Genomic DNA, 12,934 nt, shown 5'->3' with positions numbered 1-12,934 from the left:
AGTTGTTGCAAGCTCACAGAATGAAATGGTGCCCTGCCATAAAAGTAATCCTGTAGATCGGGGCGCCTGGGTGGCGCAGTCGGTTAAGCGTCTGACTTCAGCCAGGTCACGATCTCGCGGTCCGTGAGTTCAAGCCCCGCGTCAGGCTCTGGGCTGATGGCTCAGAGCCTGGAGCCTGTTTCCGATTCTGTGTCTCCCTCTCTCTCTGCTCCTCCCCCGTTCATGCTCTGTCTCTCTCTGTCCCAAAAATAAATAAACATTTAAAAAAAAAAAAAAGTAATCCTGTAGATCAGTGATATGGGAAACACCTGTAGTGTGATATTAGGCAGAAAAACTGCCACGGGCATACACAGGACTCTTTTAAGAAATAAACTTGGCCAGTGGGAGGGGGTAAAAAGAAAAGGAGAATTGTACCTATCATAATAGGACAGGAACTGTGGGATTTTTAAAAATTTATTATTATTTTTTAAGTTTATTTATTTTGAGAAAGAAAGGGAGCATGCAAGCGGGAGAGGGGCAGAAAGAGAGGGAGAGAGAGAATCCCAAGCAAGCTCCCCCCTGTCAATGTGGAGCCTGAACTCACTAACTGAGATCACAACCTGAGCTGAAACCAAGAGTTGGATGCATGCAGTTGACATGTGATTTAACAAGATGTATTGAGGATGCTAAACTTCTGTTGCAATACAAACTACAGAACATAGGGGCGCCTGGGTGGCTCAGTCGGTTGAGCGGCCAACTTCGGCTCAGGTCATGATCTTGTGGCTCACGAGTTCCAGCCCCGCGTCTGGCTCTGTGCTGACAGCTCGGAGCCTGGAGCCTGTTTCGGATTCTGTGTGTGTGTCTCTCTCTCTGCCCCCCTAACCCACTTGCATTCTGTCTTTGTCTCTCTCAAAAATAAACGTTAAAAAAAATAAATAAATAAAACAAACTGCAGAACATAAAACAGTGTGATAAAATTTCTTAACTAAGAATATAGCAAGGAAAAAATTCATCATAGAGGAGAATGATTTATTTAAAAGTTTGACAAACACTGGTATAGAGTAATATCTTTCCCTTAAGAGTAATGTTCTTTCTCTCTTAAGGTATCCGAGCCCACCAATGGGATCTGTATCAGCACCCAACCTGCCTACAGCAGAAGAAAATCTGGAATACGTACGGACTCTCTATGATTTTCCTGGGAATGATGCCGAAGACCTGCCCTTTAAAAAGGGTGAGATCCTGGTGATAATAGAGAAGCCTGAAGAACAGTGGTGGAGTGCCCGGAACAAGGATGGCCGAATTGGGATGATTCCTGTCCCTTATGTTGAAAAGCTTGTGAGGTCCTCACCACATGGAAAGCACGGGAATAGGAATTCCAACAGTTATGGAATCCCAGAACCTGCTCATGCATATGCTCAACCTCAGACCACAACTCCTCTACCTGCAGTTTCCAGTACTCCTGGAGCAGCGATCAACCCTTTGCCATCCACACAGAATGGACCTGTCTTTGCAAAAGCCATCCAGAAAAGAGTACCCTGTGCTTATGACAAGACCGCCTTGGCATTAGAGGTAAAATTTACAAGGCTGGTTTTTTGGGTCTTTTAACAGTTCGGTTTTCATTTTCAGTTGTAATTTCATTTCTGCAAAGTAATGACTGCTGATTTAAGGTTCTGTTCAGGGGAATAAGAGAACTGGGTGATTTTGGAAGATCCTCTATGAGTGTCCCATGTGACTCTTTTGTCCTTTCCCATTCTTTGTTTCTCCCAAGGTGTAGTCTCTCCTAGGTTTAGTTTCACAGTAGTTGGTGTTCTTTCCAATAAGGAAAGATGATGGTTTAATAAACACTCATGACCTAGAGACAAAATCAGCATACAGATAGATATGTAGCTATTTGTACAGTTCTATATTTCTCTAACATTGTGACCGACTGAGGAGAAATATGATAAATGTCTTAGAATTCCTCTTCGGCTAGGCAGAGAAATGTTTACAATATCTCAGATCTTACTTAGTAGAGATTTTGTAAATTACAATAGCATGAAATAGAGCTTGAACTTTTTTTTCTTCTCTTTTTTTTTTTTTTTTTTAAAGTAGGCTCCTTGCCCAATGTGGGGCTTGAATTCATGACCCTGATTAAGAGTCACATGCTATACTGACTGAGCCAGCCAGGTGCCCCAGAACTTGAACATTTTAATTGTCAAGTCATATTCTTTAAACCAAACATTAACTGCCTTAAAAAAAAAAAAAAAGCTTTGGGGTTCCTAGGTGGCTCAATAGGTTAGGCATCCAGCTCTGGTTCAGGTCATGATCTTGTAGTTCATGGGTTCAGGCCCCACATTGGGCTCTGCACTGACAGTGTGGAGAGCCTGCTTGGAATTCTCTATCTTTCCCTTTCTCTCTGCCCCTTCCCCACCCACTCTTTGTCTCTCTCAAAAATAAACTTTAAGGGTGGGAGGGGAGGGGTGGTGTGTGTGCCTGGGTGGCTCATTCAGTTAAGCATCCACCTCTGGTTTGAGCCCTGCATCAGACTCTGTGCTGGCAGTGTGGGGCCTGCTTGGGATTCTCTCCCTCTCTTTCTGCCTCTCCCCTGCTCATGATCTCTTTCTCTCTCTCAAAATAAATAAAGTTGAAAAAAATTTAAAAACAGACTCTTCAATGCTTAGCAGAAAGTCTTGAAGACTGTTGTTGATAAGCCAGTTGAGGGTATAAAACTACGTATTACAGGAGGTAGAAGTTTAATGAGACATTTGATACACCTGGAGTGACCATAAATGAGCACAAACCCCAGGGGAAGAACAGAAGGATTTGAAAAATAGGAATTTTTTAAAATTCCTATTTTTAGGGCAGTCCCGTATATTTTTCGTGTTATTTTTCACTGAGGTATAAAATGCACATAGCAAGATGGGCCCTAAATGTTAACATACCAGAACATGGAATTTGGTGCCATAAATCCTAGCTCTTTTATTTATTGGTAAGTTGTGAAAATGCTTTATGAGCCACAAACTATAAGGTAATCATTATAATATGATTAGTTAAATACTCTTTCTTAGTATTATCAAATGCATATATGTTTGAGAAACTAGAATTAAGCTAGTGATTGTTCTTTGTGTGTTCACCCCAAGGTCAGAGTAGAGCAGGGTTGGGGGACAGCCCTGGTGCATGACGGAAGGATGAAGTAATGGAGCCTGTTGATTCAAAAAAGCAGAACTTAACCCACAGAACAGCCTGCTTACAGATAAAAGCTAGCATTGATTTGTTCTGTGATTTTTTCCATTGGTAATCCTCAGTTTCTCTGGACCAGCAGTAATGTCTGACTGAACTACACCTAAAGGTTTGTTTCAGAGTCTGATGACTTCTCCCTCTCATGTTGGCTTTTAAGAAGGAGTGAGCATCTGAGGCTTGTGGCAGGGACCAGGTCTAGGGAGGACCCACATGCTTTCATGCTTCCTGGTAGAGGAACAGGAAAGAAACCAGACTGAATCCTGTAGGCCTTCCAGCTTTCTCATCCCCACACAGACCTGCCCCTGCACAGGTACACGCCTCTGGCCTAGTTCACACGTCAGCACCCTAAAATTATGTAGGGTGTTCTGGGCTCTAAACGCTTTCCAGTTTGCACAGTGATTTCTGCCTTTTGAGGCATTTTCACATCTGTTGTCTCATCATAGGAGTAGAGAGCTAGAATTCAGAGTTGGTGTGACTCGCATGTGTTAGACACATTGGGATTGAAGCACCCAGTCAGAATTCCAAGAGCTCCATAGAGGAAGTCAAGAATTGGGCTCTTACCTGAGCTAGGGTTTAAAGCCTCATTCCATTTAGGCCACCTCCCTGTTGACCTTTAGCTCTAAGATGTACATGCATTTTAGAAGCCCATACCTCCTGTGTATTATTGCCTGGAGTATGCATAGGGGGCTTGTAGAATGCAAGACCAGGTACTATAATGGGGATCATTTAGAGCTTAGTGAGTGGATACCAGGGTAGGTGCCTTAGACCAGGATGAGGTGACAGCCTAGTTAACGATGTGTATTTTAAGATAGCCCACATACTTGGCCATTATGCAGCTCTTCTTGTCTCTCAGACCCCAAAGAGAGGTCTCTACACCTGAGCTGCCTCGTGACACTACCCCAGCTGTGTAAGCCTCATCAAAGGCTTGCTTTGGTGCTTCACTGAGAGAGTGTAAGGGGGACCTGAGAAATAAACCTTTGCTAAATTCCATTTAATTATATTTCTCATTCTATATATTTAAATGAGACTTTTGGCTATAGCATAAGTAAATAGTTCTTTGAGTTACGTTATGTTCTAAAACTTAGTGCTTGTCTGATCTTGTTAAAAACAACTCTCTTGAGACTTTTGCAATTAGGTTACCAGGAAAAGTATTAAAATAAGAAAGGTGAGACAAGTAGGACAAAATGTGCCAGTAATTGAAGCTTCTTTATTTCCCTTGATAGTATTACCGAGAACAATGAGGGCTTAGGTGAACTTTATTTTGTGAATTATTTCATGTGTTTTTTCATAAAACTTGATTTTCAAAAGAACATTCATGCAAGTAAAGAGATATTTTAAAACAGGTTTGTGTTTATCCATTTTTGTCTCTTGCTGACCTCTTTTCAAGAAGTGAGTTATTCCTGGGGCGCCTGGGTGGCGCAGTCGGTTAAGCGTCCGACTTCAGCCAGGTCATGATCTCGCGGTCCGGGAGTTCGAGCCCCGCGTCGGGCTCTGGGCTGATGGCTCAGAGCCTGGAGCCTGTTTCCGATTCTGTGTCTCCCTCTCTCTCTGCCCCTCCCCCGTTCATGCTCTGTCTCTCTCTGTCCCAAAAAAAATAAATAAACGTTGAAAAAAAAAAAAAAAAATTTCAAAAAAAAAAAGAAGTGAGTTATTCCTTGGGGTTTAATTTAAAAAGGAATACTTGGTACCTGTGTGAGGTGATTAAGGTGGGTGTCCCCACTCCTTGAAAACAGCAGAACTCTCCCATGCTCTTGGTGTAGTAGAGCTGGGAAGGGCTCCTGAGAAGCAGATCAACCCTACAAGAACATTCTCAGGTCAAGGGAAATGATACAGCCCTTTCCAGAAGTACACCATTGATCAATAGCAAGGGTGCTGTTGTCATTATGTATATATTTTTTAATGTTTATTAGAGAGGGAGACACAGAATCTGAAGCAGGCTCCAGGCTCCAAGCCATCAGCACAGAGCCTGATGATCATGACCTGAGCCAAAGTTGGACGTTTAACTGACCGAGCCACCCAGACACCCCATTATAAAATACCTGTAGTCACAGTTATCTGATACAGTAAAAAACAAGATGGTTAGGGAAAGATCATGTACCTGCATTCAAGTCCTGGCTTTTCATGGTGTGATCTTGGGCAAGTTACTTAAATTCTTTTGAGTCTAAAAGACACCTTCCTTCTGAGAGTTGGATAAATTATCCGTTCATGCAACTAACCTGTGAGGGATATCTTGTAGGATCCTACCACCCAGGTTCTTACCACCTAGTGAGAAAATAGAGACAGAAACCAGCAGTGTGATAAGTGCTCTAATAGCACAGAGTAGAGGGAGAGTGGAGAAGGGAGTAGGAGATGGGAGTGTGGGTGAGTATTGGTCTGGGAAGCCTTTCTGGAGGGGGGACCCTCAAACTGAGTTTTGAAGGATGAACAGAAGTTAGCTGGGTGAAGTGTAGGGAGACATTTTTGGCAGAGGGAAGAGCTTACTTGAACAAGACTTAACACCACTGAGTAGCTGCAGGTTGGTGAGAGCACAGGATATGTTGGGCAGAGGGCAAAAGTGAACAAAAGACAAAGTTGAGGAAGTTGTTGCCATATCATCAAAGGTCTAGGCTGAGGAGATAAACAGTTTTCTTCTGTTGCCTTCACTGAGGCACAGAATAGCCAATTTCTCACAACTGATGGGGGTTCCAAAGTTTGCAGGGAATTTACATTTTTAATGATTTTTAGGTAGTATAGAGCAGATGCTTGAGTCTCCCTATAATAGTATTATTCTCACACACCTGTATTCCAGTACACTTTCCTGACTAGAAAAGAAAGGGAAGAACTTTCTTAGCATTGAACTTAATTAATTCTGGGACTGCACACCCATGAATATTTGCTGTATGAAAATTTGTGTCCAAGCATCTAACTGGAACCTTGGTGGAGCATTCCCCTGTGGTATGGGTTTAAAACAAACAAACAAACAAACAAAAAACACCCCGCAATTGGTGACAGTAGGGATCTATGGGAATCAAAGTCAGTGGCACAGATTCTGTGGAGGAAGAATAACATTTTCTCCAACTGCAAGTGAGGCTTAAAGTGACTCAGGATGGAGAAGATGGGCAAGTTGTAGCGATAATAGATCATTTAGTCTGCCCATCTTCCTAATGCTTTAAACTTTCTGCAGCGTCTAAATTCATTGGCCCTCTGGTATCAACTTGGCACTTCCAAAAACACTCACCCCTTCCAGCAGAAAGTTTACTGAGTAGTTACCATGTGGCAGGCCTTGTTAAGGAGTTTGGAGTTCAGCAGTGAAAAATACAAAGGTCTCTGTCCTCGTGGAAGTTCTAGAACAGAGTCTCATAAGTGGTTCCTTCTAGCTCTCTATCAGGGAAAAACAAATCACTATGAGTCCCCTTCCTGTATTTGCTTAGCCCAATGTTTGGCCTTTATTATGTGGCCCTATAGTTATCCCTCTTGTTTTTTTTTGCGGGGCGGGGGGGGGGTGGGCGGTGAATACATTTCTGTGTATTTTTTGTTTTTGTCATACACCGTCTGTACAGTTACCTGAATCTTTTAAAATCCTGATGATGTCATCTATTATATTGATCATCCCCCTCAGTTTCATGTTAACTGCAGATTTCATAAAAGCACCATCCAGATCTTTGTACGAAAGTCCTCCTCTGCAGCCTCCTCTGATCTAGGCCACTTGTCTAAAAAAAGACAATGAGGTTGGTCTGGCATGACTTGTTCTTGGTTGAGCCCATACTGCCTTCCAATCATCTGTTTGCTAATTGCATTTAGAATTTTGTCCAGGTTTGATTTCATGCTCACCTTTTACATTTTATAGAATGTGCCATCGTCCCTGTTTTAACAAAACCAAGAATCTTGACCCTTCATATGTCTGCCAGTGTCCTGTGTTGTAATGCTCTATGGCAGGTGACCAGATTTGGACTCTCATTCCTGCTTGCCAGTGTGTTTGGTCAGTACTTAGATGTCTGTCTTATCGGTGTAAGGACACCCTTTCATCTTTGGCACATACTTTTTTATGATGCTCAGAGTTCTTTGTGTGAACTCACCAGCATTCTCAGGATACTTGCTGTTTACTCCCATTGTGATTGTGTTCATATTGCTTTTTGGTTTGTCTTCTCCAATTTTGAAACCCCTAGTCATGGGATTACATCTGGCTTCTGAATTTTCTGAATCTTCCTAAGACCAATGGCACCACTTCTTTCAATGGCCTGGAATTCTCAGGTTTCTACTTTGGTTCTGCTTCATTGGTTAGAATTAAATTCACATTAGCAGTTTCTTCATCTATCCTTCTGACTGAGATCAAGTTGTCTGCAAAGTAAATGAAGGTTTTAGTAGTACTAGTTTTATTTTTCAACCTCTCAGATCATCTGTGAGTTCCTCTGGCTGGGTCACCTGTAGAGTATATCCACAGTGATGGCACGTCTGTGCATGGTCATCATCAAACATCTGACTCCGCTCTGGAGATCTGTTCAGGGTCCTAGCCTCGTAACATAACAGGGACACTCTGTCTTACCTCCTGTCACATTCCAGCAATGGAACCTTCTCACCAAGGTTTGTCAGATGCCCACGAGCTCACATTCATCTTTTAATAATCTCAGAGCTTTTCATCAGGACTGATGGGCTCTTCCTCTGTCCTTCTGTCATTGATGTTTGTTGGTTATGCATCTAGTTTTAGGAATTTGATTTACTTCTTCTGTACCAAAACTTTTTTGTTTTTGTTTTCCTTAATCACAGTTCTTTATCGGAAGTAGGAATCTTTAGGGGCACCTGGGTGGCTCAGTCGGTTAAGCATCCAACTCTTTTTTTTTTTTTTTTTAATTTTTTTTTTTTTCAACGTTTATTTATTTTTGGGACAGAGAGAGACAGAGCATGAACAGGGGAGGGGCAGAGAGAGAGGGAGACACAGAATCGGAAACAGGCTCCAGGCTCCGAGCCATCAGCCCAGAGCCCGACGCGGGGCTCGAACTCCCGGACCGCGAGATCGTGACCTGGCTGAAGTCGGACGCTTAACCGACTGCGCCACCCAGGCGCCCCAAGCATCCAACTCTTAATTTCAGTTCAGGTCGTGATCTCATGGTCGTGAGGTCAAGCCCCGTGTCAGGCTCTGCACTAGGCGTGTGGAGCCTGGCTTAAGATTCTTTTTCTCCTTCCTCTAACCCTTCCCTCACTTGTGCATGTGTGTGTTCTCTCTCTCTCTCAAAATAAAAATAAGTAATAAAAGTAAATTTAAAAATGAAAATTAGGAATCTTTAGAAAGTCCTTTAGAATTTTAGAAAGGTCTTGTATGTATGTATGTATGTATGTATGTATGTATGTATGTATTTTAAGTAGAATCCACGCCCAGACACTTAACTGACTGAGCCACCCAGGAGCCCTGAAAGTCCTTGTATTTTTAATAACATTTTTTTTCTTCTAACTTATCATGATGTCATTGGGTTGTGCATTAGAGAAGATTATCTTTAAAAGGTTTTTATTTCTCTTCCTTAATGTGTAAATTGGGTGAGAATACCATGAAATTGAGGCCCTGGTATGGTTCAGACAAGGCCTGCCCCAGCCTAGTCATTATGCTGACCTTAGTTTTCTGTATGTAGTAATCGCTATTGAATAAAAAGAATCTTCAGCTAGGGGCTTCACAGAGTATTTTAGTTAGTCCTTGTGGCTGCCTTATGTGGCTGCTATTATGTAAAATAAGACACCAGTCCTATTTTACACACTTAGGACTTGAGGTTGATGTCATCTGTTGCCACTTTCACAAGTGGTATATGGCAGAGCTAGGACTCAGCCCACAGTCTTATTTTTGAATAGGTTTATTGAGGTGTAATTCACACATTATACAATTTACCCACTTAAACCATACAACTCAGTGGTCTTGATTGTGGCTCTTTTTTTTTTTAATTGTAGAATACGTATAACAATTTAAGTGTACAGTTCAGTGGTGTTACAGTCATAATGTTGTGCAACTGTCACCACTATTTCCAAAACTTTTTCATCACCCTGAGTAGAAACTCTGTAACCATTAACCAGAAACTCCCCTCTCCTGAGGCCCTGGTGAACTCTAATCTGCCTTTCCCATATGTATGAATTTCCTATTCTAGATCTCATGTAAATGCAATCCTACAATATTTATCCTTTGAGTCTGGCTTATTTCAACTTAGCATAATGTTTTAATGTTCATCCATGTGGTAGCATGTATCTTTATTCTTTTTATGGCCAAATGATATTCTATTGTATCAATATATACTACATCTTGTTTATACATTCTTTAGTTGATGGACATCAGAGTTATCTTCACTTTTCAGTTATTATTTTTTATTATTATTATTTTAACATGTATTTATTTTTGAGAGACAGAGCACAAGCCGGGGAGGGGCAGAGAGAGGAGACACACAATCCAAAGCAAGCTCTAGGCTCTGAGCTGTCAACACAGAGCCGGATGCGGGGCTTGAACTCACAAACCATGAGATCATGACCTGAGCCACCCAGTCGCCCCTGTTTTCAGTTCTTTTGGATATATAGCTAACAGTAGAGTTGCTGGGTCATATGGTAACTCTATGTTGAACTTCTTGAGGAACTGCCAAACTGTTGTGTACAGTGGATGTCTCACCAGCAGTGCACAAGGTTTTCTACATCCTCACCAACGCTTATTACTTTCCAGTTTTTAAGTTTTGATTTGTATTTCTGTAATTACTAATGATGTTGAACATCTCGTATGCTTCTTGGACATTCCTTATATCTTCTTTGGAAAAATGCTCAAGTCCTTTGCTCATGCTTTAATTGGGTTGTTTGGTTTTTGTTGTTGAGTATTAGGAGTTCTTTATATATTCTGGATATTCAGCTTTTTTTTTTTTTTAATTTACATCCAAATTAGCATATAGTGCAACAATGATTTCAAGAGTAGATTCCTTAGTGACCCTTACCCATTTAGCCCATCCCCCCTCCCACAACCCCTCCAGGAACCCTCAGTTTATTCTCCATATGCATGAGTCTCTTCTGTTTTGTCCCCCTCCCTGTTTTTATATTATTTTTGTTTCCTGTCTCTTAGGTTCATCTGTTTTGTCTCTTAAAGCCCTCATATGAGTGAAGTCATATGATTTTTGTCTTTCTCTGACTAATTTCACTTAGCATAGTACCCTCCAGTTCCATCCACGTAGTTGCAAATGGCAAGATTTCATTCTTTTTTGATTGCTGAGTAATACTCCATTGTATATATATATACCACATTTTCTTTATCCATCCATCCATCGATGGACATTTGGGCTCTTTCCATACTTTGGCTATTGTTGATAGTGCTGCTATAATGTGTCCCTTCGAAACAGCACACCTGTATCCGTGGATAAATGCCTAGTAGTGCAATTGCTGGGTCTTAGGGTAGTTCTATTTTTAGTTTTTTGAGGAACCTCCATACTGTTTTCCAGAGTGGCTGCACTAGCTTGCATTCCCATGGGTATTCAACTCTTATCAGTTGTATGCTTTCTAAATGTTTTTTCCCCTTCTGTAGGTTTTCTTTTCACTTTCTTGATAGTGTGCTTTGGTGCACATTCTTTTTTTTTTTTTTTTTTTTTTAATGTTATTTTTGAGAGTGTGTGGACACAAGTGGGGGTGCGTGGGCAGAGAGAGAGGGTGAAAGAGGATCTATCTGAAGCAGGCTCTGCACTAACAGCAGAGAACCTAATGTGGGGTTTGAACTCATGAACCATGAGCCAAAGTCAGACACTTAACCGACTAAGCCAGCCAGGTGCCCCAATGCAAATTCTTAATTTTGATGAAATCCAACTTACCTAGTTTTTCTTTTGCTTGCTCATGCTTTTAATGTCACATATAAGAATCCTTTACCAAATTCAAGGTCATGAAGATTTACCCCAGTGTTTTCTAAGAGTTAATGGTTATACCTCTTATATGTAAGTTGTTTATCCATTTTGTTAGTTTGTGTATACGGTTTGATGTAGGGGTCCAAATTCTTCCTTTTGCATATGGAAATCCAGTTGTACCAGCATCATTTGTTGAAGAGATTGTTCTTTCCTTATTTGAATGAACCTGACACTCTTGTCAAAAATCATTACTAAAGATGTATGTGTTTATTTCTGTTCCATTGGTCTGTATGTCTATCTGTATGCCAATACCACACTGTTTTGATTACTGTGGAGTAGCTTTGTGGAGTAGTTTTGAAGTCCAAAAGTATGAGTCTTACAACTTTGTTCTTCTTTTTTCAAGATTGTTTTAGCTCTTCAGGGTGTCTTGCAATTCCATGTGATTTTGAAGATCAGCTTTTCCATTTCTGCAAAACTGTTAGAATTTTGATAGGGATTGTGTTGAATTTGTAGATGCTTGGGTAGTGTTGACATCTTGATAGTACCGAGACTTCCTATCCATGAACACAAGATATTTTGCCATTTCCTTAAGCCTTTTATTTTTTTCAGCAACGTTTTGTAGTGTTCAGTGTATAAGTGCTTCATTTGGTTAAATTTATTCCCAGTTACTTTGTTCTCTTAGATGGCACTGTAGGGGTGCCTGGGTAGTTCAGTCGGTTAAGCATCTGACTCATTTCAGCTTAGATCATGATTTCATGGTTCTGCAGATTGAGCCCCATGTCAGGCTGCACACTGACAACACAGAACCTGTTTGGGATTCTCTCTCTCCCTTTTTCTGTTCCCCTCTCCCACTCATTCTCTCTCTCTCTCTCTCTCTCTCTCTCTCTCTCTCTCTCTCTCTCAAAAATAAATAAACTTAAAGATTAAAAAAAATTTTTTTTAAGATGCCACTAGAGTGCCTGGGTGGCTCAGTCAGTTGGTTGAGCATCCGACTTCACTCAGTTCGTGACCTCATGGTTTGTGAGTTCAAGCCCCGCATCAGGCTCACTGCTGTCAGCTTGGAGCCCGCTTTGAATTCTCTCTCTCTCTCTCTCTCTCTCTCTCTCTCTCTCTCTCTCCCCCCCTCCCTCCCTCCCCCCCCCGCCCCCCCCCTCCCCTGCTTGAGCTCTCACTCTCAAAAATAAATAAACCTTAAAAGAAAAATGCCACTGTGTATGGAATTCCGCGGGTTTTTTTAGTTATTTTTTTTTGTTTTTAAATAATCTTTACACCCAACATGGGGCTCAAACACACAACCCTGAGACCAAGACTCGTATGCTCTACCAACTGAGCCAGCCAGGCATCCCTAAGTGAAATTGCATTCTTAATTGTTAACTGATTTATAGAAACACAAGTGATATTTGTGTGTTGATCTTGTACCCTGCAACTTTGCTGAATTTTATTAGCTCTAATAGCTTTCTTGTGGAATCTTTGGAATTTTCTATATATAGGACTTTCTCATCTACAAAAGGAGATAGTTTTACTTCTTCCTCTCCATAGCCCACATTCTCTTGCATCACAGGATACTGGCCTGTGATACCTTTAACCCTTGGCCCATCTTAAATCCCTATGTTTGCATAAGAAGTGTTAACTGGTAAGCAGCCCTCCTAAATCAAGATGCTGCCCTGAAGGATAATGGGAATTTCAAAGAAGAAAATAAGTCTTCAGTATTAAAAACCAGTAAATATCATCAGTTGTAGGAGAGAATACATGCGACTACCTGACTGCTACTCAGGGCACAAGGACATGGTGCACAGAGAACATAAAGGTAGCTGTTAAAACAGGTGAAGACCCCAGGCAGCTCCATGAGGGCAGGCCTGTTGTCTGCTTTGTTCTCCGTTGTATTCCTGGCACAATAATAATCACTAGTTGTTGAACAA

The 12,934-nt window shown here is 41.3% G+C and overlaps 1 protein-coding gene across 1 annotated transcript in view; it reads left to right on the top strand.

Moving 5' to 3' along the window:
* CRKL (CRK like proto-oncogene, adaptor protein) overlaps nt 1-12,934 on the top strand; it is a 39,562-nt gene that overhangs the window by 12,339 nt on the left and 14,289 nt on the right. The window contains exon 2 of the mRNA XM_047090257.1: nt 1,083-1,548. Coding sequence (XP_046946213.1) covers nt 1,083-1,548 — 466 coding nt within the window. The remainder of the gene's footprint in view (nt 1-1,082; nt 1,549-12,934) is intronic.

Source organism: Lynx rufus, unplaced genomic scaffold, assembly GCF_022079265.1.
Source record: "Lynx rufus isolate CCGP_SWC_20201006 ecotype Redwood Valley unplaced genomic scaffold, mLynRuf1.p SCAF_29, whole genome shotgun sequence".
Classification (NCBI taxonomy): domain Eukaryota; kingdom Metazoa; phylum Chordata; class Mammalia; order Carnivora; family Felidae; genus Lynx; species Lynx rufus.
This window is presented reverse-complemented; position numbering and strand designations above follow the sequence as displayed.